General features: G+C 44.1%; 1 protein-coding gene across 17 annotated transcripts in view; it reads right to left on the bottom strand.

Moving 5' to 3' along the window:
* TCF7L2 (transcription factor 7 like 2) overlaps positions 1–23,415 on the bottom strand; it is a 180,064-nt gene extending 156,649 nt beyond the window's left edge. For 8 of the 17 annotated variants that reach the window (XM_065672265.1, XM_065672267.1, XM_065672271.1 and 5 more), the window contains exons 1-3: positions 22,550–23,413; positions 22,169–22,235; positions 21,832–21,956 (exon numbers count right to left, since the gene is read on the bottom strand). In XM_065672265.1, the coding sequence (XP_065528337.1) occupies positions 21,832–21,956; positions 22,169–22,235; positions 22,550–22,738 (381 nt within the window). In that variant the 5' untranslated portion in view covers positions 22,739–23,413. Of the gene's footprint in view, positions 1–21,831; positions 21,957–22,168; positions 22,236–22,549 lie in introns of all 17 variants that reach the window. The other 9 variants (XM_065672269.1, XM_065672273.1, XM_065672274.1 and 6 more) reach the window with 3 other exon arrangements.
* Between the last annotated feature and the right edge of the window lie 2,047 nt (positions 23,416–25,462).

Raw genomic sequence — 25,462 nt, 5'->3', positions numbered from 1 at the left:
AAACTAACATTAAAATAGAAGCCTTGGTTTAAAAATTAAAATGTACTTAATGAGCAACAAAGGTATCAGTGACTAAAGATTTTCAAAGCCAACAGCAGAAACACCATAAAATCCTCTTAACCTAAACATTGTAAAAGATGATGATTAAGTTCAGATCAAAAAGTAGTTAAAGTAATGGTATATAAAATATTCCCCTCCTGGAGGTGGCAAGGGGAAATTCTGCACAGATAGAAAGCAGATACACTAAAACCTTACTGGAACTTGGAAAACATCATTCTGCTTCTCTACACTAACATTTAAATCAGATATAAGTCAATGCCCTGAACAAAAGAAATAGTGTTGTCTCTGGTTACACTTTCTATTCTAATACCATTGCTGCCTTTGTGTGCCCCCCCAAAAATTTATAAATACTTCTTTATTTTTCATAATTTTTTTCCTATTTTTATACTGGTGCACGGCTTCTATACAGAGACAAATCAGACTCATCATGGCCTGATGCTCAGCTGAGGTAAATCACAAGAGGGCCACTGGGGTTTTTTACTGGGGTTTTTTTTGGAGCAGTTACGACAGCGCTCACAGTCTTTGGACAACATGCATTTAGCAATTCTACATTTGTTTTTTCATCATGCTGGTATTTCAGTATAATTCTGAACACCGGGAACAGCTCCAAGTGTCTCGGGTCACTTCTGAAAGTACAGTTGGCATTAATCCCACAGGTCATTCCCTTGGAGGGCTTCCCAACATCTCAGGAGCACCCAATCAGAAACACCAAAACCACTCAGAGACATCAATTCCCACACAAGCCCATCATCCAGTGACTTGAGCGTGTCAGGCTCTGAAGAAAGAAATCCTGATGCCCCAAACACTGGGCAGATTAATGGGCAGAAACAGAACACAGCATCTCCATCACCCTCCCAGCGCTTGACCCAGGCAGGCTGGACAGGGAAGAGGTGGCAGCAGACAAGGCTGTGGCAAGAATCAGAACCCTGTTTTGCAACCGTTACTCCTGTCCTACTGAAGGCCATGGGTATGGAGCAACATCTCCAGGCCAGACCCTTATCACCCTTATCCGCAGCATAAGGGCAGCCACTACTTGTATCCTTATGCAAACCAACCACTTAATTGCATGGCTGGGTGGGGGGAGCTGCCTTAACAGCATGTTTATTTTTGTCAAGATGGCATGGGAACAAGGCACAGCTTTGCACGTGGGAGAAGGGCAGGGGTCACAGCAGGAAAAAAGTAATGACGACTTCTAGGTACGGGCATCTCCTGGCACCCCAGAGCCAGCAGATTCCAACTCTTCCAGCTAGTCATTCGCAGCCAGGAAATACCCTCTCCCTCAGTCATCACTCAAAATAATAAATATTTATTTATAAATTGCATGCAGCCTGTTCCCTTGGCAAGGGGCTGAGCAGGGCAGAAATACGAGCAACGCGACCCCCTCATTGTCAGAATAGCTGCAAAAGCGAACAGAGACCACAAGTCCCACCCAGGCAAGTTCTAATAGCTACCAGGAAGCATCACCAGCATCCAAGAAATTATGAAGACAATTTAAAAGTTTCTCAATGCTTTAGATCTATTCTCTCTTCCAAAACAAGACCTTTCCCAGGTCATAATCCCTCAAAAGAGGAGACTTCCTACTCTATCACCAAGCAGGCTCAGCTCCAGCCATGACAAACAGGTGTCAGGTTGATGTCCTGGCAATAAAAGGAGACTGGTGCTGACGATGCCTTGGAGGCAGCACAGCCAAAACTCTTACGCAGTGAGCAGGAACTGAGCGGAGCACCTAATAAGTGGAATTATTTTCTTTCTGTAATTTAATAAGTCTCAGCTATCACCAGCAGCCAGCACAAAGACTCAAAGCCAAGCAGAATAATACATCCTCAGGCTTTTGTATCCTAGCTTGCCCCGATGGCTTCCGTTGTAAATCAGTTGTCATAGCTAGAGACCGGACTTGAGAAGCCGATTAAACAAAGCTTGCCCTGCTCCTGTCTGATGAAGTGCTCCTTCATCCAACTCCTCATTAACGGGCTCATGGATATCCACTGTGATTGTTAACTTCACTGGCTCATGAAGGGCATGCACCACACTGGCAAAAGGCCGGATGTGGAAGAAGAAAAATCCAGCTTTTCTAAGTGGTCAAAGCCTTGTCCCATTGCTGCATGGGTCACTGTGCTGGAACCACTCCCCCATGGCGGGTGAGGGAGCACAGCTGAGGTCAGGCTGCTTGGAGAGAACAGAGGGCACTGGACCAGTCAAAGGGCCATCACAGCTTTGAGGATTTGCTGGTACAGCCATCCCCTGGCAGAGTCCCCAACAAACCAGCATTCCAGTGCAGAGGGACTCGACTTGGAGCCATGGAGAGCATCCCTATCCCCATGCAAAGAGCCAACCAAACAGACACAGTGGTCGAAGCAGGTCCTGCTTTCAAAGGAAAGCGGAACATCAGAGACAAAGGCTGGTATACAATGGCCCTCTTTAAAATAATGATTAAAATAAAAATCCGTAGGAAAACTCCCATTGGCTTTATCAAGGCCAGGATGTGACAGAAGCTTGTGGAGCCACCCTGAGGGAAGGCAATTAGTCTCACTCAAGAGATGCCAAAAAATTTAGCAGAGCATCCATAATCACCCTGAAATGTTCTCTACCAGCAAAGCATAATGGGTTTATCATTTATTTCTCGATTAAATGGTGCTTAAGTTGACCAGGGAGTGGATTTCTATTGCACATTGATTAGGCAATAAAAATACATTAAAAAGCAAGTCCGACTACAGACAAGGAACGTCATTCCTCTCCCTCTGCCAAGTAAGATGTCCTCCTAGGCAGGCTGCCGTACCTTCTCCCCACCTCTCCTAGCAGTTCAGCTCTTGTGCAAAACGCTTTTACATAATGAATGAATTCCTAAGGCTACTTGTAAAATTACTAGGCGCAGCCTTGTTAAACATTCATTTGGATTTAAGACAATGCATTAAAAATCACAAGGCAAGTGAGCACCAAGTGCTATGCTACCATCAAAGTTAAATAAACAGGCTAGGCCACCATCCATCCCCACTCTCCGCACTCACAAAGTCTCCCACAGATCAATAGTAAGGCTCACTGATTATAGTTGAACAGGATCACACTCTTTTCCTTCCAGGTCAAAAGGCACAATGACTACAAGCCATTAAGTATTTTGTGGCACCACTCAATGACTGTATTTATGCCATATACGTAGTTATGATTATTCCACTGAATAATGTTCATTTATTTCAGCAACAGTCTGACAAACTATATTTATGCTGCACCTTTGGCCTTCTTGCTTGAACTCTGCTCAGCAATGTCTCTCAGCTGGGACTACTTCTAACATGCAAGCCCTCCAAACAGCTTTCAAGCCACCAGTGTTTCTTGGATATTGTTTTGTTAAATCTACTACAAAAGGGCATTTTCTCACTATCCGCACTCCCACCCTCCTCCCCTTCTCATCTTTCCCCTCGAGCTCTTGGCCAAAGAAAATCAAGAGGATTTTAAGTTACATTTCTTGCATGCCCTCTGTGAGCACTGCGAGTCCAAAGCATTACCAGGGCTGGCCCAAGAAGCTGAATTCCACCACTCAACTGGAGAAGCCATCCATTAAACCAAAGCATCTGAGAAATCCCATCACTACCTGCAGTCCCTTAGGAGCATCATGGGGGGCTGACTGAAAACCTAGGAATATCACTTTACAAAAGCAGCCTTAAATACAGACATCCCCATACTGCAGTCACACGACAGCTTCCCTATCATGCCAGGATTGCTGGGGTTTATGGACAGCCAGCAGCAGAAATATTAATGCTACTTCTGTATTTCAGAGAAATAAAAGAGGCATAGATACGTACCTATATTTTAAATATGTATGTATCTATATATGCATGTACAGACATGCATATAAACCCCTTTGCTAGAGAAACGAAAAGACTGGTTGTGTGAAGGTGCTATAAATGCCCTTCAGAGCCTATTTAGTCTGGTCTGCATAATCTCACCAGTGAATTTGCCACTTGTAAATATCCCAAATTTACGCCAATAAAATCTTCTGAGCAACCAGACAGTCTATATATAAATACATATCTATGCATGGAGCCATTAACATCCGTTTGTGGTTTGTTTTCCTTGTGAAAGATCAGGAGGGCAAGGGAGGAAGAAAAGGTAAAGTCCAAATCATGTGTCCTCACAAAGGACACAAAGCACTCAAGCTAGCTGGGGAACTGGAAGCTCACGCCCTGTCAAATGAGACAGGGCAGCTCCACACCAGTTCTCTTCATTTCAAAACTGAAAGCATGGCAGAGACAAGAACGTCAAGGAACAGGGAGATAAATGTAGAAACTGATGTTGTGTCATGCTCTCATAAAAGGCCTGGGTACACCTACAGAGCCTTCCTTATGACTGTCATATAAACATTACACTGAGGCTGTGTACAGGAGATTAAACAGGAGGGGAGGAAAGCTTCACATGTGTCATGCTACCAAAGGTTATTTTAGGATCAGTTTAGAAGCTGAGTGGTGGGTGGCAGCTGATTATATTACCACAGGCATATTTAAATATCATGGGCCCAAATTCTCATCAGGATCTCTCATAAAGGCTGCACAGTGACTTGAGCTAGAAACTTGACCTGCAGAGCAGTCCACTTCCCCAGGGCTGTGGTGATCCCTCCTGGGCTTGAACGTTCCCTCAAAGCAAGATGCAGCCACAGCACAAGCACTCTGGCTTGAAGGCCAATGTTTGTTCAAGCAATAACGTCAAGGAATATACCTGAGATACAGGAGGATTTCACCAGCAACGGCCACCCTCCTGCACCATGAATGATGGTGAACCATCATGAGCACACAGAATACTTGGGGACAGAGCACACGCAAGTACCACAGACAGTCCTACACAGCCATGGCATCATCAAGTTGTGTTAGCCTACCAGCCAGCAACAAACCACAGCTACTTCCCTCTGTGCATTAAATGCCCCAGATGCATCTCAACCACTACTGTCAAGAGTTCCAGCTATCAGTGGTTCACATCTTGATGGTATCTGGAGCTGAAGGAGGGCTTTGGAGGAGCACAGCCCAGCTTACCATTAATTCACAAAAAAATCCATATTTGAATGACTCTGCTTATATTAAGGAATGCCTCTGTTATCCCACACATTCACCTTCACAACCGTGAGCCACGAGAACAATGCTACCTGGTCACAGAGTCATATCCATAGCTTTAGATCACCAAACAACGCTGCAAGTCCTGTCTTTAAGTGGCCTAATACCAGATGACTTAGAGGAAACCATACGGCATGTTCATATAAAGGGTGACCACTGAGCAGAGCACCTAATGACAGCACTGTTCTCACATACAGACAGACAGGCCCTCCCCTAAAAAGGATCCTCCCAAGTGACAAAAAATAATCAGATCCTTGATTCTCAAATGTTGCCATGACTTCAAAAGTTGCAGAAGAAAACTTATATATACACATAAATCTTTAATATATGCAAACACATATGCAAATGCATATATATTATAGGCATTAGTATATTAATAGATACATTATAAATATTTATATTATATATACTGGTATTATATAGATATTAACATATTATTATATTCATATATATAACAGGTATTAATAGTTATCCTTTCAATCTCTTCCAGATTTCTGTACCAAACCCCTGGTTCATAATCAGATCTACCCAATCACTTTGAAGGCTTACAGCACAGTTTTGCAGTATAAAGTATCAAATCTGCAAACATTTATTGAAGCTTTTAAAGAGAGCTTTACGTTAAAAATGAGCCGTTACCCTGAAAAGTAGCTAATTGTGTTTTCATAAATCTGTAGCTGTTAATCCATCCAAAAACACCAAACAAAGTCAGTTTCGCTTTAGTTCAGCTGTAGCTCCTCTCCCATTTTTAACTGCTCCAAGATTCTGGTACCTGTAACACTGACCAGGCTGAGGGGCTCACTCGCATGGTGTTGGTTCTGAACACAAGTTAGAATCAATTAATACTGGACCTGGGTCTTTGCCGGGATCAGAAAGAACAAGATGCCAGGTAATGCCCACCTTACCTGTTCAAGCATTTCCAGCAAAGAAACTACTTTTACTGCCTTAGCAGAAAGGAGTTACACAGTTCCACAGAAAGGACCTCCAGCAGACTCCAACATGATCTACCCCATAGAGCTGCTACCCAACAAACTGAACACAACATATACTGTAGCGACTACTGTGGGTAGTATGGAACAGGCTGAATGGTACAAATTTCTAAGGTAGGTTCATACTGCTAATAATACAGTAACAAATAATACAAATGGGGGCAAACAGCAAAAGCTAATGCAATCTATACTGGTGAACACCACGAGGAAAAGTATACAAACACCAGTTTCCCTTTCCATTACTTCAGTGTATACAACCTTACTCAAAAAAAGTTATCTGTTAAAAATTATTGGCCAAGTAGAGAGAGGAAATTAAGTCTTTCACCCATAAAAAGTTCTATTTATTGCAACAAAACTCACACAACTGCAAAGACCCACTGTAACCACTAACTTACATCACCTGCCAGAAATACAATCACCTCAACAGTCTGCAATTCAGAGGTTAATCTACTTAAAGTTTTAGGACAAATCACTACTCATTATCTTAGTGCAACTACACTCCGTGGCAGGATAAGGTCACACTACCTACCAAAGGGAAAAAATACTTATCTCCAGTGGACCAAACCATGACAACTCATTGAAAGACTATTTTTAGCCATCTTCCAGACATCCTCAAAACAGTGAGATATATTTATTTTCGTAACTTCAAATTAACCTTTAACAAAGAACACTGATTTAACTCTTTACCAATACAAGACTTACATATTGTTGAACTATAACTGTATAAGCTGTTAGCTATAACATAACCAGTACAAGCCAGGTTGCACGACACATGTTTGGAAGATAACTAGTCCTCCTCTGAGAACATGAGCATGCACAATGATGTTGGTGTTTAACCAAAAAACGGGGAACTACAAATTTCCCTCTCGATCAGTTCCATACCCGAGACTCCCATCATGCCACTCAGCTGAGTTATTACTCATCAAGAAAGAACAGCAAGTAACTTCTGAACCATTTCACAGGCAACGGCCGTTTTCTCCCCTCCTACATAAACTGAAATGCCAAATACCAAACCTATTTGTAGCAGTCAAGATGAGTTCTAACAGGCGAATTACCATGAGGATAAACTGATCTGGATGTTTATCTAACCACTAATAATTATTCCTGCTTATTAGTTTGTTGTACCCCAGATGCATGGAGTACTTAAAAATAATAGAGAAAGTCTGATCCTTGCCTGGAGGAACTCCCATCAGTAGGAAAGAAAGTAAGATGAAACTACATGAGAAACCAATCTCAATTTAAACCACTTGTGACAGCAGGGACATGGATCTTAGCTTTCATTCTGCAGGAACCTCTTTTAGCCTTTACTGGAACTACCCCAAAGAAAGATGATCCATTGCTAGATATTCATCAAGTTATACAAAACCATAAATCTCTATCAACGTAACAGAATACCAGAAGCAGATGTCCTACAGACTCTAGGACTTCATCCTCATGGCTTTTATTGATGTTCTTACAATCGTAAGAGGGTTAACTCTGGTGGCATGAGATAGTAGGTCACCATTGGAGATATACACATGTTCAGCTTCAGAGAAAAGAAATCTTGAAAGTCAAACAGCCCAACTTCCTTGATTTTGCTCCTACCAAACAAAGCATACCCACGTGAACATACATCTAATGCAATTTACTGATCATATCAGGATGCAACTGGGGCTGGTAACTGCTGGCACCACAAACCAGCAGTGTCCCAGTACCATGCAAACATTCAGGTTTAGCTGTGATCACTCTGAAGGCAATCAGTGTGCAAGATCACCACCAACCACCTTCGTGCAGCTATACCTTGAAAAGTGACTCCATGAAAGTGGTATGAGGGTGAGGTAGGGAGGAAAGGAGTGTAGTGTTTATTTCCTTTTAACTTTCCATTTCACATGTATTCAGTCCCATGTCTGAACATGTTCAGACATTTCTTCCCTTCCCCACTTACCCTTCTTCCAAATGCTTGTCCTACAAATTGTATCTGGGATCTGAAAATTAAGCTGAATTCTTTTTTTCCTATGCACGCAGAGTAATAAAGAGACTTTGCAATCAAAATTCTGCACTTACGTACACCTGTGTTAACCCCATTGTCCTCAAATTATTCCTTTAGCAATGGCCGTGGGTTTGTACAGGTGTTTAACAAGCCCTGTAATTGGAATTTAACAAACAATTCCAACAGCAGGGGGGAAAAAAAAGGGAAAAGAAAAGAAGAGGAAGAATTCAGCTCACTCCTTGTGGCACTAGCTAACATGTTCAAGGAGAAGGAAAAACAAAAACAAATGTGAAAGGTATTTAGGTGTGGGCAGATGCTGAAAGGCAACTCATGAGACTTCAAAAAACTGCCTGTTTTCTACTGAGATCCCCAAACCAGAGCAATAGCAGGGAGTGTAAATGAAAATCTTTTGTTTCTGATTTGCACCATCTTTCCACTATTCTCTTTACCCTCCTTCCCAATCCAACTGCTTTGTTTCCAAAATTAACTCTGTATTTGACACCTTTGGAGCCATAAATTTCAGCCATGATCCTACAAGCCTGAACGTATGGACCCACCTGGGCTGAGGACCAGTCTCCAGCGGACTGACATGGAGGCAAGCCTGGTGTATGTGCAGGATGGGCTGTATTTGCACCACCAGCTCACGGGAAGGGAAGCACTTCCAAAACCACTTACCACCACATTAGGAAACAACCCCCAATGGGAGGTGAAAAGCAAGACAGAGCCAGGCAGAACAGCAAGCTTGAGGAAATGCCACACAGTGAGAAGAGGACATTGGCTGCTCTGAGTCACCACTCAACTAAATGCAATACCTGCTTTTTTAGGCTGAGCTAGATGTACACAGGTAAAATCAAATGAAAGCTTTCTCCTGCAGTCATGAGCTTCTGCTTGCAACCATGACTTAAAACCAGCTTCCTCCAGCCCTTTCTCCATGTATCAAGCCAGGGACAGGACATGGACTGTATATGTAGTTAGGCTTTGTTGCAATGGATAACTTGGTCGTAACAGTGTAACAGGAAAGGTTATCCAGCTGGCAAATGAAAGGGATCAGCAACTTTATACAGCCAGCAATTACTCCTTAGTGATGGAGAATTACTACAGAGCACTCATTACTGAAGAGATGCCAGTTACTGACAAATTACCAAACTGAGAAATTAATTACCAGCTGAGAAAATAATGCACAAGGGATAGGACTGAAAAAGCCATGTTCAAGAGAGGTCCATAATTTGCAACAAGTACATTCTCACGAACAATTAGTCCTGGTACAATTAGTACCACACTGGGTACTCTTTCAGGATGGCAGACATCACTACTGGTCTGCAAACCATCACTGGTCGAGACAAAATAGCAGCATCTAAAAATGGAGACATTGTTCAACCTGACCATGACATTGTCCAACACACAGACCCAACTCTGTGCTCCAACACTGCATCAGCCATTCAGCCTTACTGCCAGGAAAAATAGTTGTCTCCCAACTCCTCCTTGTGCCTACAAGATAACTTCTACGCATTCAGAAAACACACCACACTCATAGTCAAGGCAAGTGAACCAGGGCAATGAGTGCCCTGAGGAGCTGTACGCAGAAGTGTGCTTTGCTGGACATCAACAGGCATTTTTGCAGTGCAAGCTCCAAGACAAGCAAGTTTTCCCACACCTTTTTCATGCTAGGGGCTGGCCCTGGGGGGAAAAAAAAAAAAAAAAAATCAATCTGCTTTTTGCTAAAATATAGAAAGATCTACCCAGATTCTTCATCATCATCCTAAGGTGGAAAATAACTGAGGGGGGTGGAGAAAATACCTGCATACAAAAGCCACACATGACCTGAGCTAGAACTTGAGTTAGTATTAGCTTGAACATTTCTGTCACCAGCAGCAAAACATTCCGTTTTCCTCTGCCCGTATCTTAGGAACCTGGTGCACATGCTGGCTGATCCCAGAGCTCCAAAGAAGAAGGATGAATTAGACATACATCGCTCACAGGATCCCAATGTAACGCCTAACCAGCAGTGCCACAGGCCCTGAAGACAACGTGACATAGAGAAACACAAGACATCAGCCTAAAGGGCTCCCCTCTCTCTCTGCATTCAGATGTAGTGGTGAATGAGGGGAGAAACATAACACTAACTAAATGATTAAATAAATTAGCCAAGGTCGCTACCTCCAAGCCTTTACAAAGCAGAGATCCTACATTATTTCAGGGAGAACAAATAGAAGGCAATCACAAAGCCTGAACAGCTAAGTAAACGGACATCAAAATGACTAACTTTGCACCCGGGATAATTACTGAAGAAAATCAAGGAGCTTAATATTTCCTTTTCTTTCAAAGTGAAGGCATACAGGAAATTTAGCAGTCACGTTTTCTTCCTTGGGCAAGAACACCCACACTGCTTGCTCATTCACTCCCATTTTTCTCTGTGTAGCATCTGACCAAAAGGAGCCCAGAACAAGGCCTCCAGACACTTCTGCATCACACACAGCAACAACTTTGATTTTTACAGTTTTATCTGGCTTGTTCACAAGGCTCAGTCTCATGTAATCCACAGGCCTGATCCTTCTCCTAATAAGACCAATGGCAAAACTCCAGCTGATTCAGTAGTTCTGGACAGACCTTGCAGTGGCAAGAGGATAAACTTTAAGGGTCCAAGCCTTATTCATTCACTTTTCCTGCTTCCACAAGTAATCCTATTAAAATAAAGGACTGCTCCTAAGAGCCAAAGATGCAGGATTGAGAAACTGACAGAAATATTTGGGGTTCTCCCTCCAACCGAGCACAAGCGCATTCCCCAAAGGATCCTCTTATTTCTGTATATGAAATCACAGCACCAATAAAAAATAACTAAAAGCAAAATGCCTGAAAAATGTCATTCTCGGCAGGAAGAAGAAACCTCAGTCCTTCTTTTAAAACAAGGGCAATCAAATGATGAGTAGCTGAAAATGTGGCCACACACACACTCCTTCACATATACATACACAGAAGCAGTACATCAGAAGTGAATTGGAGAGAGAAAGATGAATTTGAACCCTTTATCCCCTGTCCTTTATAAAAGCTGCCACTCAGTAAACGGAGATTGCTCTAATTACTGTGACAATTCTGCACCCCGTTCAAACAACTTTTGTGTTCTGGACAGGTTTCTCTGCGAGTTTGAAATTCTTGGCCTGAGAACCACTCTTGTCTAAAAGAGGTTTCTCGTTGCAAACGCAGAATGCAACACTAACAAGTTTTCCCTCTTTTCAGCTCCTTTCATTCTCCTCTTTTCCAATTGCCTGATTCAGGGCTTAATGGAAACTTGTCAAGGCTTTTCTTCCCACAAACCCTGTAGAGCCCCAAGGCAATCTGCGCACAGAGTAACCACAGGAATCTCATATTGTCAATTAAAATTGAATAGACACCTGAAAACCGAGTATACGCTCACGAATAATACACATCACATGCATGTACACAGATGTGCCCACAGAACCAGTCCCATACCTGGGCACAGCAGCAGCACAGCGACACACCAACTCCCATTTACAGCCACCCAGCTACACCCAGGTTCTAGGTTTGACTTTTTAATTCCATATTGATGAAATTTAATTTCATATTTATTAGATTAAAAACAAAGTACTCGCCAGCACTGTCACTGAGCAGCAGATTCCAATGGAAAATAAACTAACTACGTATACCAGGCATTTGGCCTTTAATAACCCTGGGGATTGTAAAGATATTTAGCTGCTATCCAGATAAAATAAGCCCTGTGGATATCCTTTACACAGCAGTTTTGTGACCCGTACAGTAGTTATGTTTGTGACTAGCTCCTGTAAAACACTTTTTGTTTGTTTGTTTGGTGTTTTTTAACTGATACAGACATGTTTTAAACGACATTTTACAGTGCACTTTAAGAATCAAGGGAAAGCCCATAGGGAAACGTAACAGGGACAGAAGTAAATGGAGGTATCTGGTTAATAACAATAAAAACCTCAAAAACTTGACTTCCAGACAAACAACTATAATCTTTAACTCCTTCCAAAGGGAGAAAACCTTCTTGCCAATGGCCCAGAGAAAACAAAGGTAGAAACACTGATTGCCATCTTATTCTTCTGATGTGTTCATTCAAGGTCATGACTTCCCCTGGATTCTTTAATATTGGCAAACATTTATAATAGCATCATTTCAATGGTAGTCTGTTCAGCCTGGGTGTAGATCAATGCAGCATCTATATACAGTCTTCCAGACCCTCCCTATGTCACAGTAGTGGCCCTGGTTTTATAAATCTCTAAAATCTAATTAAACCAATGCAAACCTCTTACTGTGTATGCTCCCAAACCAGTTCACTGGTTTAACCCAGTTAAAATTACTCAGGCTAGGGTTTAAAACAGTTCCAAGAGAACCTTTATTAAATATTTGCATCAGTTAAAAACAGAAATCAATTAGTGGCTTGTCTAGAGAACAGAAAAGCCTATAGCCTCAGACTTTTCCAGATCAGTATTTAAGGAGTCACTGACTCCAGTGGGAGTTTGGATATGCCCAAAGAGGTACACCCCCACCTTTTCTTGCTCTATTTTTTCCTTTCTTAATATAGGATGACTCGTTTCTATTGTATCAACATCCAAGAATCTCTCATATTCCCCAGGAAGTCCCTCTGCAATATTTTCAGGTTATCATTTTGTAACTATTACTTCCATGTGCTCCTTTCGGAATTTTCTCGTGTCTCAGCTACATCAACATCACCAGTGAAATAAAAAGAACACTGATTTTTGTTGTATACAGCATCTTTCATACCACAGACAGTCCAGAGAGCCCTACAAAGCTGTGAGATAGATACTGGTTGAGGACAATTACATATTCATACCTGGTAGCCATTAGGTATGCAATCATACTTCCCATGGAGCCTAGGGCATTAAAACCTGTTCTGCCAAGAGGGGAGAACAGTTAGTCAGGCCTAACTGTATCAGTAGGGCTAACAAAGTGGTTATGGAACCCTTACCACAACAGAGTCCCTCCTGATTTCAGGCTCACTTCCTGGCCAAATACCTGCAGGAGTTCGGTACCCAAAACATCTGACTACAAAAGGAAGCTGCCCTTCCACCTTCTCCCTCTTTGCACTTCCTTCAGCAAGCAGCAAAAGCATGTCAAACAAGGCAAATCCATTCTCCGCTTACCAAAGCCTACTTGTCTCCTACAATTTCTATCATTTTCCTGTCATCATTTCTTCTTTGCTGAAACCAGCAGCATATGAGTCAGAGAGCAACCATTAACTTTTACAACTTCCATACAAATCCACCTACTCATATTAGAAAAGCAGTATTGACATGCAACGCAGCCTCAGACCAGACCCTGATTCTGCCAGAATTCTCTGGGTTTCTGTGGGTAAGTCAGATACTGCAGAAGCAGGAGCTTGTTTAAGAAAACACTATTAGAAATTTAACATTTAATACTTTATTTCCCCCTCCAACAGTAAGGATGCCACAGAAGCAGCAATGTATCAATATGACACTTAGTTCAGTTTGGCTTTTTCAATACCTTTATCCACTTTTGAAGAAGTTGGCCATTGGTTCAAGATACACGGGGCCTGATCCAAAGCCCTTCATTATTAATAGAAGGCTTTTTTTCCACTGACTTCAATGGATCTTGGACCAAGCCCAAGGAAGACAAGATTTCACAGCAGTAAGAGTGACACACATTCTTTGCATTCAAAATAAAACAATACACGGCATTTACGATGTCAGTCTGTACAGTGTGGATTTGTTTGTATTTTGCTCTTTTAGAACAGGATCTAGGCTGGTGGATTAACACACCCAGAAAGTCTCTCCAAACTTGGAAGGAATTACAGGCAGATACAAAATGCCACAGTGACATAGTGTATTGCCAGTATTTCCCCCACCTAGAATATAAAGGCATCCTATACCACAACATTTCTTATAAGCTGGTGCAGCCACACTTTCAAGTGTCCCATCACTATAAACTCCTTCAGTAACAGCTACAACATTAGCCATGATGAATTAATTTGTATTAATATGGCTATCACGTGCATTTCCATATGAAACCCATTGTTCTGGAGCATTAATAAAAACCTCACCCAACGAAGTAACATGGCACCCCTATATTTAGTTTAAAGAAATTTTAACCAAATACATTAAAACAAAATTGCTAATATCTTTAGTACATCATAATTGGCACAGCAAGCAGAAACTCAGTTATCTTCTCAGTACGTATTTATAGCATCACCCTTCCCCATTCATTCTGCATTTTCTTAGAGAATCTGCTGTACCCTACATCTGCAATTCATTGACTTTACAATTTACCACATGTTGAGATGGAGAGGTCTCAGCTCCATTTGAATCACTGCACAAATATGCAAGTGATTTATCGTTTTAAAACTGAAGACTGCAGAAGAACGACTCCACTTTTCCTGAACATTACTCCTTCTGGCAGACCATGAACAATTACAGCGCGTACTAATTAAGCTCTGTAAATGTGCTGTGCCCTGCTAATGCCTACCAGGCCTCAAATTCAGTTGCATGAAGCCAAACTTCAGCCAGCGACTTAACTCATTCAGCACTGCCCGGTTGCCTGAGCGTGACCCCACGAAGAATAAGGGTCGAGGGTTTAGCCAGCCTAAAACAAAGGCGCGAGACTGAACAGATTTTGCCGGAAAGAATCGGAGCGGGGGGAGATGCTGGAAGGGGTGGGAAGCGCCTTGGGAACAGGAGGAACATCCCTGTTGATAACCTGCTAAAAAGGTACAATACCACACCAGCTTTGCAGCGCAGGGCTGGGGGATTCAGATCTGTCCCTGGGGGCTAATAAGTCACAGCGCTCCATTGATTAGGGAAATGCATAAAACCTTCAACAAAACTGTACAGCTATTCGTGGAAGGGCCCAATTGACATCCCCCTCTCTTCTCTTTTTTAAAGTCGAGTTTTACATGGTTTGCAGAAGAAAAACATATGGGCAAAGGAGCACAGCTTTCCACCACACACATAACCCTGCCTTTTGCTTCAACTAGTCTCCAAGCACAACAGTAACCTACGGGGAGCCCAAAAAAATCAACTGCTGGAGAAATTAAAGCTAAAAGTAATACCTAAGCATATCCGAGTAACCGCATTATCTTGTTAAAACACACACGCACCCCCAGCATAGACAAGACAGCAGCGCTTCAAATCTGACTGTCCACTCTGGCAAAGCATGTTTTATGGGGAGCGAGCCGAGAATCACGAGCTCTGCTGAGTGAAGCAGGATTTCTCCTCGGGCCCCAGACTTTCCTGACACTTAAGAGTCAATCCCCAGATCCCAAGCTTCCCCTCCAACCATCCGTTCAAACACTGGCCTTCAAACACTGGCGGTTTCTTGCCCCCTCCAAGTTTCTACGATTTCTCCTCCCGCTCCAACATCCCTCCTTTGTCCTCCAATTACTCTCCAGTGGCCTCTCTGCTCTCGCCATGCCTCCCCCCTCCCAAAATACCCCTGCTTCCCTCGTCCCTCCACACTGACCTACACATCCATCCCAGATTGCCTCTTCCAGCAGGACACAGGGCTTCTCCCCTAAAACCCACCTCTAACCTCAACACCTTAATTCATTCAGCTCATGTTTCCCCTTAACATGGGCTTTTGCTGCTTTTTAAGGTGCCCTGGTTTATACGCACAGAACAGCCTAATACACATATTCTCGAGCATCCACCTCCTGCATAAAACCTGATGCAATTTCCCTCCCCTCACCCCTTAGCTCAGTGGTACGTGAGAAAATTAAAGGACGTTTCCAGGTGTCATCTGTCTTTAAATGTTTGCTTGTGTCGGTATCTAGGAAATACTGCACAATACTGCTGAGACCTCTGTAAAGGGCACGAGCTGCGCTTAAACTTCTCCAGCATCACCCACAGCCCCTTACAGCACTGCAAGCGTTAATTATAAACTTTGGAGCCTATGTCAAAAAAGAGGCACAAACACAAACCAGCAGTTGGGAGGAGGAGCAGAAAGAGTCTCTGCTTTCGGGTGGGGAAAGAAGAGAGGATTTCCATATCTTCTCCCCCTTGCACCCCCAGCACCACACTCCATCTCTCATTGCTTATAATTAGTGAAAGAAATTTGACCCACTGCCAGTGTCTGTGGACCTTGGATATTATAAGGCCAGCGTGGCGTCAAATATCTTAACATTCATAAGTGTTATAGGCTGTAAATAAACCCCGTGGATTTATGACCCTGTGGTGCTTGCCAGCAAACGACTGTGGCACATTTCTTTCAGCAGACCTGTCGAGGTGCAAGTTTGCCTTTGGTTGTAAAATTAACCATTTCCTTCACAAATGTGCCCAATTACAAGTCAAAGTTTTAAGGCTTACTTACATGTTTGCCAGGACCAGGTACTGAGGTGCCCAGGGAGCAAAGCTTTAAGCCTTTTCCCCCACAAAACCTCTCAAACCTCCCCCCACCAAAAGCAAAACTTCTCACAACAGCCCCAATGTGTAAGAAAATTGCCCAAAAAAAAAACACCATTAAAAGCCCCAAACTGACAATCCGAGTGCTTTTATATGTGCCTATCACCAGCCTTCACTTTTGGCTGCTGGGAGGCTGGGGGGGAGCAGGCGTCTCCCCCCGGGCTGTGCCTGGAGAAGGATCTCCTCCCTTCCCCCAGGATAATGTCATCTGCTTCCTGTGTAGGAGAGCATTTGCTAAATCCAGGTTGTCTCATGCTTAACTGCCAATAATCCAACTTCCACATAACTCCCAGACAGCTGGGAAAAGGTCCTCAGAGTTTTTAGTCATGGTACAGAAACACACGTCCACACAAAAACTCTGCAGCTGTCCTTTTTCTCTACACCACATTTTTTATCTGATTTTGGGGCCCAGTCATGAAAGTCTTGACAAATTTAAACCATTTCTACCTACATTCCGGTTTACAAGCTCCAATGAAAGCTACACCATACTCCTTCCCCCCCCCCCCCCATCTTCAGCTGACAAATCAGCACATATTTGCTTGAACAAAAAAAAAACCTAAGAGGAAGGAGGGGAAAAAAACCCACCCCACTTAACATCATCAGTCCATGTATGAATGCATTCAAAGAACCTGGAAAGGCATCTACTGTATTTTCTTTCTTTCAGTACAGATCAGCCACTGGTGCACCTATTAAAATTGTTCGATTTCCAAAGCAAATATTATGTTTAATGAAGTGCAGTCCTGCAATTATCCTGTACACTCAAGTAACAGTACTGCATTATATTGTTTTGCAAGGGCCCAGAAACATGAAACTTTTCTCCAACTAATTTTCATAGCCCCCTAAAGAGAAGCTGATTGACTAAGCCATGCAGCATTTGCTCTAGAATGAAATCTTATCAGGGGAAGTTGAAGAATTCTATATAAAAAAAAAAAAAAAAAAAAAAAAATCAATAAATGAGAAAAAGAAGAGAATTACAAATAAATCAGCTTCTTTACAGAAAAGAAGTTAACAAACACAGTCTGTTTGCCATTGTATACCAGCGATGTTAATGCTATAGCAGAGTGATTCAGCAATCTACCTAATTAAGCATGAAGAAAGTTTCTTTATGGAGGTTCCATTTGATTTACACCACAGGATCATCAGTTCTTATTTAACAGCTTGTTTTTACACAAGTCCAGAAACTTTATTAAAATCACGTCCATTCCATTTAAAAAAATAAAGAATATAAATCAAACAATTCACTCCCCACTGAATAGCTATGTATCATAAAGTACCAAAGTGCTGACATATTAAGTTGTATCTACATTATTAAACTAGCTGGTGGACGTTAATACTATAATCCATACTGCAGACATTAAACCTCAACCATAAAGATTAGTAAAGAATTAATATTGTCACATCGGGACTGAGACCTTAACACGCCAGCCATAAATATTTCTGAAGGAGATGAAAAACAATTAGCATAAATACCAAAGAAGGGCAAGAACACCTGTTCTTTTTCAGTGCGATAAGCATTTTATTGTTCTCTATTTAAAATGTAATGACCTGTGTAATTACAGTAATATTACATTGTATTGCAAGGGCTTGGAATGTCACACTTTGAAAAGTGTTGTCAAAACAATTGGAGGGAGGAAAAAAAAAGGACCACCATTAACCCTTCACACCCCAGGGTTTACAGCTTTTGTATTGGGAAGGATTACGTTGTTTGATTCAGCAGATAGAGGGAAAACATCCATTTTTCAAGTCAATTACAGAAAAAAAGCATCCTCCTGAACACAAAAATCTGGGCGAGGGGGCTGCTCTCCACCACAGCTATTTCCAGCTCCCGAACTTCAGGACCAGACACAAGCTTACTCCTACAGTCTCACTCAGCAAGCCACAATTTAAGGGAAAGGAAGATAAAACAGCACCAGCAAAAGTAAGACTAACTGCCAGCAGGGTTTTCCCAAATCACAATGCATCTATTTGCTCACCGAAAGTATTAACCAAGCTCTAAATTTAGGATAAAAATTAAAACACACCACTTCTTCATTTTCCAGCTCTAATGGAAAACATTCTCCTTTTTATTCTCCCCAACAGGCAGCTACCCCAGCCCCTCTGCACATATAGGTATGGCACTGGCACTGTCAGATGCATTACTTCATGACTATTCGACTAGACTTCTATTTAATGCACATCTATTCTCAAAAGCAATCCACAGTATTCCATCAAAAGCAAGATTAACATGCAAAAACAAAAAATCTTTGACTTTTAAAAATAAAATTGTCCCTATCAAGCTTCGTAAAGAGTTTGCAGCATTTAAAGCATTATTCTTGAGATAATATATTATTTATCATCAGCAGAATTTATGATACTTCATAATTCTCCACATTCCTGAAATTGCTGCCCACGAGTTTGCTCCTGAACAGACAATTACAGGTACATTTACAAAGCACAAGAACCCTGCTACATCCCCAAATAAAAGAGAAAAAATCCAAGGCGAAAATAAAACAAACCCAAAAATGTAAAAGCCAACCACACCCACAGACCTTTAATAGTCTACAACAGCAAAAGGAAAGGAAAAGCAATTTTGCTACGTATCTGCATCACCTCTTTACCTTGCATGCTCTAAAACCCAACAAACATGGCTTCAGGATAAACTACATAAATAAAAATCAAATCCGTAATTATGCAGAATCATTTATATCTTTTCAACCTGTATTAAAATAAGAGAGAGGAAAAAAACCAAGAGAAAGATCTAGTTCGTCTGGAATTCAAAGCTGGTACAGCAGAGAACTAGAATCCACCTCAGAACAGTGTGTGACAGCCAACAGCTATCCCGCTGAATCTTTATAATATTCTGCTCTCAGGCCTAAATAAACAACTTTAATTTTTCCCGGCTATAATTAAGTGGCAGGCAAACAAACAAGCATACAGAATGTGAAAGAATAAGGTTAAGAAGACAGGAGAAGGCTGCTGGAGCCTGGATGTGGAAACAAGAAAATTAAAATCGCCTATTGAGTGTGGAAATACCCTTTCAGAACCCATCAGATAACACAAGCAGGCCACCTGCCATACCAACAATAACCCAACCTGGAATCTGCTGCACAGCACCTTGAATTCACACAAACCCAGCATTCCTATGGAGGCCTTTTTTAACTGGGGAAGGAGCATGGGGAAGCAGACTGCCAGGAAAGCTAACTGCTATGGCATCCTATCCTCACATGCTAGGAAAGGATCTATAATAAAGGTAATGAGGAAAAAATACAGAAATAGGTGTAGAAAGAAAAAAGCTTAAAGCAAAAGGCAGCGGAGGTATGCTTCCTATTAGCCTACCCTTGGAACAGTGGAATGCATTTAAGGTAAAAAGGAGGGGAAGGGGATTAAAAAACAAAAAAACACAAAGCTTCACAATTTGCAACAAAGTGATTTGTAACAAAGATTGTTTTGCCATCTGGATCCTGGTGCTTATAGAATTTGGAATTTATCACCATCATCCATATACATGTGGGTGAGCGTATTCAAAAGGAAAAATATAATGCATTCAAGCCCCTGAATTCCCCTCCCAATCATTACAATTGCAAACGGCAGTCACCCCCATGCCAGGGTCCCAGAAATCGCCTCCTTGCAAGAGGAGCCTTAGAAGTGACCAAAATAAATCCCTAACACAGCCCTAAATACACGCCAAGCCAGAAAACCTCCCTCGCTACCTCCCTGCTACTCTATGCTTCATAACCCGTGCCTATACTGACGCTCTACTAAGTGAAAGCAAGACCGACCCGATGTTTAATATTTTAATGCTTTTAAACACTTGTAGATCTGATACACCCGAGTTCTCCAAGCCCTCGGTCATTAGTACAGCTTCAACATCTACCAAACAGTGCATCTATTATTGTAAATCGCTATCTCGTATTACCACAAGGAGGGGGGGAAAAAAAGTGTATAAACACACACATGGTGATGGCGAGGACACTTCAGGTTTAGAAGAACTAAAACAGCAACGCTATCGGTAGGGAGTGTTTTGTAGTCCCGGTGGTTTTAGCTAAAAAGCACTAAAAACTCTTTAAAAAGGAGAGGAAAAGGTGACATTGGAGAAACCTAACGTCAGAGCAGAGCGCACCGAGGGTGACGCTACAAGCGGAAAACCAGCCGGGACTACAGACCCAACCAGCAGACCCCAAAGTTTCCCTGGGATCTGGGTTAAAACTTGCTCTACCCCCAGGCACAGGCGTGCGGACGAGCACACCCCGCCGAGCGCTGGGTTAAAGAACGGGAAAAAGCAAAATCAAAACAGCGAAAAAAACAACAAAACCCACAACAACAAAAGCCCGTCCGCTCTCAGCAAATTGTTTTCCTGCCAGCACACTTCCAGGAGGAATTTCGCTGGAGTCGTTTGATTATTTTCGGTTGTTGCTGCCGCTGTTGTTAGAGCTAACAGAGGCGATTTGTTTCCGGACTCAGCCCTCCGCTCTGCCCTGACCCCTCCGGCTCTTCCTCCCCACCGCTCCGCACAGCGCTCCCGAAGGCAGAGCTGCGCCGGGGCCGCTGCCCGCGGTACAGCGCAGGTGAGGAGGGGCCCCGGCCCGTACCGCGCTCCCGGCGGGCGCGGAGGGACGAAAGGCGCGGAGCCGCCGCAGGGCCGGCAGCGCTGAGGCCGGACATAACTCGCGGCGCCCACGGCCGGGAGGGGCACAAGGAAATCGCCTTCGCCGCAGGCCGGGGCGGGCGAGGGCAGGAGAGGGTTAAGGGGGAGGAAAGGGGAGGGGGAGCCGGCCCAGCCGCCACGGAGGAGGGCAGGAGGCGACGGATCTCCATGGAAAACGGAGAGTTTGGAGGGAGCGGATCCCAGGCTGGGCCGGCAGAAAATACAGCCCCCCCTCCCCAGCGAGATGGGGGGAGAAGGGAAGGAGGAAAAAAACCAGACACCCCCTCCCCCATAAAAGTAACTCCTTGGGTTTTTTGTGTTTTTGTTACGATTTCCAGTTCTGTTTTGAAGCTGGGCTAGGTGGTGGTTGGATTTTGTTTGGGTTGTCTTTTTCTCCCGACCCCCCCGCAGGGGAGGTTAGAGGGCTCCAAAAAATCTGCCCACAAAACTGAAAGTAAACAAAAGTAAAAGGAAAAAAAAAAGGGGGGGGGGGGAGGAAAAAAGGGATAAAAAGAGCGTAAAAAAAAATGGCGAAGTGTAAACAAACCCCAAAAAGCGAAGTTTGGAAAGTTTGGTTTGCGGCGCGGGGGGGAAAGGGGGGGGAGGAAAGGGGGGCGGCGTGAGGGGCAACGGGGAGCGCGGCGGGGGGGGGGGGATGCGGGAAAGGAGGGGAGGAAAAAACGGCACTTACCGTTCTCGCCGTCGGAGAGAGCGATCCATTGGGCAGATACGGGCTGCTGAGGTCGGGGATCATTATAAAGGGATAACCCGGGTATGGTGGGCCCTTAAACAACCCTCCATCTTGCCTCTTCGCAGCTAACATGGCGGGGAGACACGAGCGGGAGCGGGGAAGGGAAAGGGGCAACAGGGGGAAAAGAAGGGGAAAAGAAGGGAAAGAGGATGGGGAGGAATGGGGGGGGGGGGAAGGAAAACTTTGTTTAGCAAGTGTCCCCAAAAGAGGAGCCGGGCGCCCGGCGGAGGGGCTGCGGGCGGTGCGGGGCTGCGGCGGCCGGGCCCGCCGTACTCACCTTCCTCTAAACTTTCCCGGGATTTATCTCTGAAAGTTTCGGACCGAGGCGGGGGCCGCCGCTCGGCCTGGGAGCGAGCCGGGGGTCGGCGTGGGGCAGTCGGGGAGGATGGTGGGTTGTTTGGGGGGGTTGGGGGGGGGGGGGAGAAAAGAAGGAGAAGGGAGGAGGAGGAATAAAAGGCGAAGAAGACGGGAAAGGTGCGGGGAGAAGGAGAAACAAACAGAACAAAACAGAAGGCATCGTTACAAGTTGGTGCCGCGGAGGAAAGTTGGGCGCCGGCGGCAGCGGGACCCGGCGCCCCCGGCCGCGGCCCCGGCGAGGCAGCGCGACCCCCGCCCGCCCGCCGCCCCGAACCGGCCCCGCGGGGGGCTTCCCCCGTACCTCCGAGTCTGAGGAGCTGTTTTGATTCGTTTCTGATTCATTGACGAGAGACGACTTGACATCAGCTAAATCCCTCTCCGCCGAGGAGTTCTCGGAGATCTTCTCCTCCTGCTCCCCTTCGTCTTTGAAAGAGATGAGTTCGTCGTTGGCGCCCAGGTCGTCCCCTCCACCGCCGTTCAGCTGCGGCATTTTCCTCCTGCCTCACCCACCAGCAGCAATTTTGCAAAAAGGGGAAGGGGGGAAAAAAAGAAGAAAAAAAAAAAAAAGGAGGGGAATGGGGAGGGGGGGAGGAAAAAAGAAGGGGGGGGGGAAAGTTTGCACCAAAAAAAGAAGAGTCCAAGGTGAAAGTTTCTCTTTTTTTTTCTTCCCCTTCTCTTTCCTCCTGGGGAGGGGAAAAGAGGGAGGAGGAGGGGAGGGAAATGTCTCTTCTTTTGCTTCTTTGCACCAGTGACTTTAGGCTTCTTCCTTTCCTTCTTCGGGATTTTCTCTTTCTTTCTTCCAGGGAGCTGCTCGGCGTGCACTGCGCGCACCCGCGCACGCACTCGCGGAAAAATTAGTAATAATAATAATAAAAAAAAAATAGAGAGACGGGGGGGAGGGGGCGAAGGGGAGGGGGGAAGGAAAAAAAATAATAATGCAACAAACCAACCCAAGAAGTCAGCTGTAACGGGGGGGCAGCCGCCGCGGATATTGGGAAGCCTGTGCCGCTCGGGTTTGAGTGAGTTGAAGTTGGACTGAGAGCTTTTCAGTTCAAAGGCGGCGCTGATTGACAGATAGAAAAAGGGGGATCGAAATCCGGAGGAACGGAGAAGTCTGGGATCCGGGATTATTGACAGGGAGCGAGAAACACACCAGGCACTTAATGAGATGCAGGAGGGGGCGGGGTCTCCCCGGTGACGTCTGCATAAATAAACAGGTCTGGGGCGCGGGAGGGGGGAGGGAGGAGGAGGAGGAGGGTGGGGGAAGTAGGAAACTAACAATGATCCTTTTTGGCATGGGAGCCGGAGGGGAGGGGGCAGGAAAACACTGACATGGAATAAAAACTCCGCGCTGTAGCCCGGAGCTGCAGGACCCGGGGTAGGGGGAGCGAGGAGGGGAACAGCACCCAAACTGGCGCCCCTGCCTTCGCCCCTCGGAAAGCACCAACTTTTCCATCCTGAGCGTTAACAAACACAGCATCTCCCCGCAGTCCGGATTGCTCCTGGAGAATGTGTGCCCCTATTATTTGTGTGCGTGTGACGGCAGGGCGCTGGGGGTGTTGGTTGTTTCATGTTTTTAAACCGTTAACGTTTTTTTCTCGCCACTCGTTGGAGGTAAGAAACTCCAACCATAATAAACCCGAGAATACAGTAAAAGCCTTTTATTATTATTTTTTTTCCCCTTAAGCAGCACTTGCTCCTCGCATTTATTATGGTTCTAACACGCAGGATGAAAATGTGCGAGATCACTCGCTGAAGATCAGATGTTTCCAAATTATTTTATAGTAAGGCATAATATTATTTGGTCCTTGATGTAAAAAAAAAAAAGGAAGAAAAAGGGAGGAGGAAAAGGAATGTGACTGCTAAGAAGTTAATTAGCATGGCAGGACGGAGAATCAAGGACTCCCAGACTTCAGAAGTGAAAAGTTGTGGTGGCGTAAACATCACGCTGGGGGCAAATCAAAGTGAAAGCGGGCCGGTCCCGCGGCGGGGGGGTTACCCGCGGGGTAGCGCGGCCGGACCCCCCCCCCCCCCCCCCCCCCCCCAGTAGGGACTGCTGCCCTGAGGGGTCTGAGGAGCGCGTCTGCAAAGTCACTGTTGTGTAAAGTCACTCGGCAGAGCTCTGCCGGCACAGCAACAAAATGGGGAGCAGAATAATGCGGATGCAAGAAATGGCATCTGTTCCCCGAATATAATGTGGTGAGAGGGGAAGGGGAAAACAAATTGATCTTCCAGCAGTGACAAATTGTAACAATGGACAAGTCAATTGGAAACTTTAACATGGGCAAGGAACAAAAGGAGGGGACTGGGGGGGGGGGGGGGGGAGAGGAGACAAGGAAGGGAAGAGGCAGTAATTTCAATGGAAATTAGTAAATTGCCTAATGGAAATGGTGTTTGAAAGTAAGGGACAGGCTATACTAGATAATCCAAACATTCCTTCAGAAATCTAACCTGCTGCTCATGCTAAGGGCCATTCAGCACATAAGGTTTCCAAAACAAAGCCAATTTGTCATGCAATATTTAGAGAGTTTGGGGGCTTCAGCTAAACTGTCTTCTATGAAAAGAATAATGAAAATAATAATAATACAGAGATCGACAAGGCTAACACAAATTCTCAGGCATTAAAAAGTTCACATAGAAATTTGCATACTAAAGGGAAAGATGCAGACAAAATAGAAATAAAAAAATCGCTGCAACTTACAACTTTAATATTAATCAGTAAAGCAGAAGTAGAGTGAAAGGAAGCATGAAAAGAAGTAAAACAAATGTGTACATTTAATCAGACAGGATTGCATAGGACACAAAGAACAGGGCTAATTAGTCTCAGCAGGTAGGGACTAACCTTCAGACTTCATAAATAAATAAGTCTGTGAACAATGTCTAAGTGGGAATATGGAGGCAGAAAAGGGATTATTTCAAGACACCAAGTAAAAACATGACTAATGAAATACTTCACTGTTAGCTCCATGTACAAATGCATTGAACAGTTGCTTTTTTCCACTGGTCTTTAGACTAACTTGCTCTTTACTTTTAGAGATTTTACTAAATAACAGTCTGTGGGCATGCACACTCCCTATTTGCCCTTGATTATGTACTTACTGTCTTTGCTAACTAGTGCTTTTCAGAGTGACACCTTAACAAATATTCTGCATTTTTGTTTGCCCTTTCATTTTTAAAATGCCTTTATATCCCAGAACAATATGAGACTAGAAAT

Source organism: Lathamus discolor, chromosome 3, assembly GCF_037157495.1.
Source record: "Lathamus discolor isolate bLatDis1 chromosome 3, bLatDis1.hap1, whole genome shotgun sequence".
Classification (NCBI taxonomy): Eukaryota; Metazoa; Chordata; class Aves; order Psittaciformes; family Psittacidae; genus Lathamus; species Lathamus discolor.
Note: the sequence above shows the minus strand (reverse complement) of the source record. Positions and strands in the feature narration are given on the sequence as shown.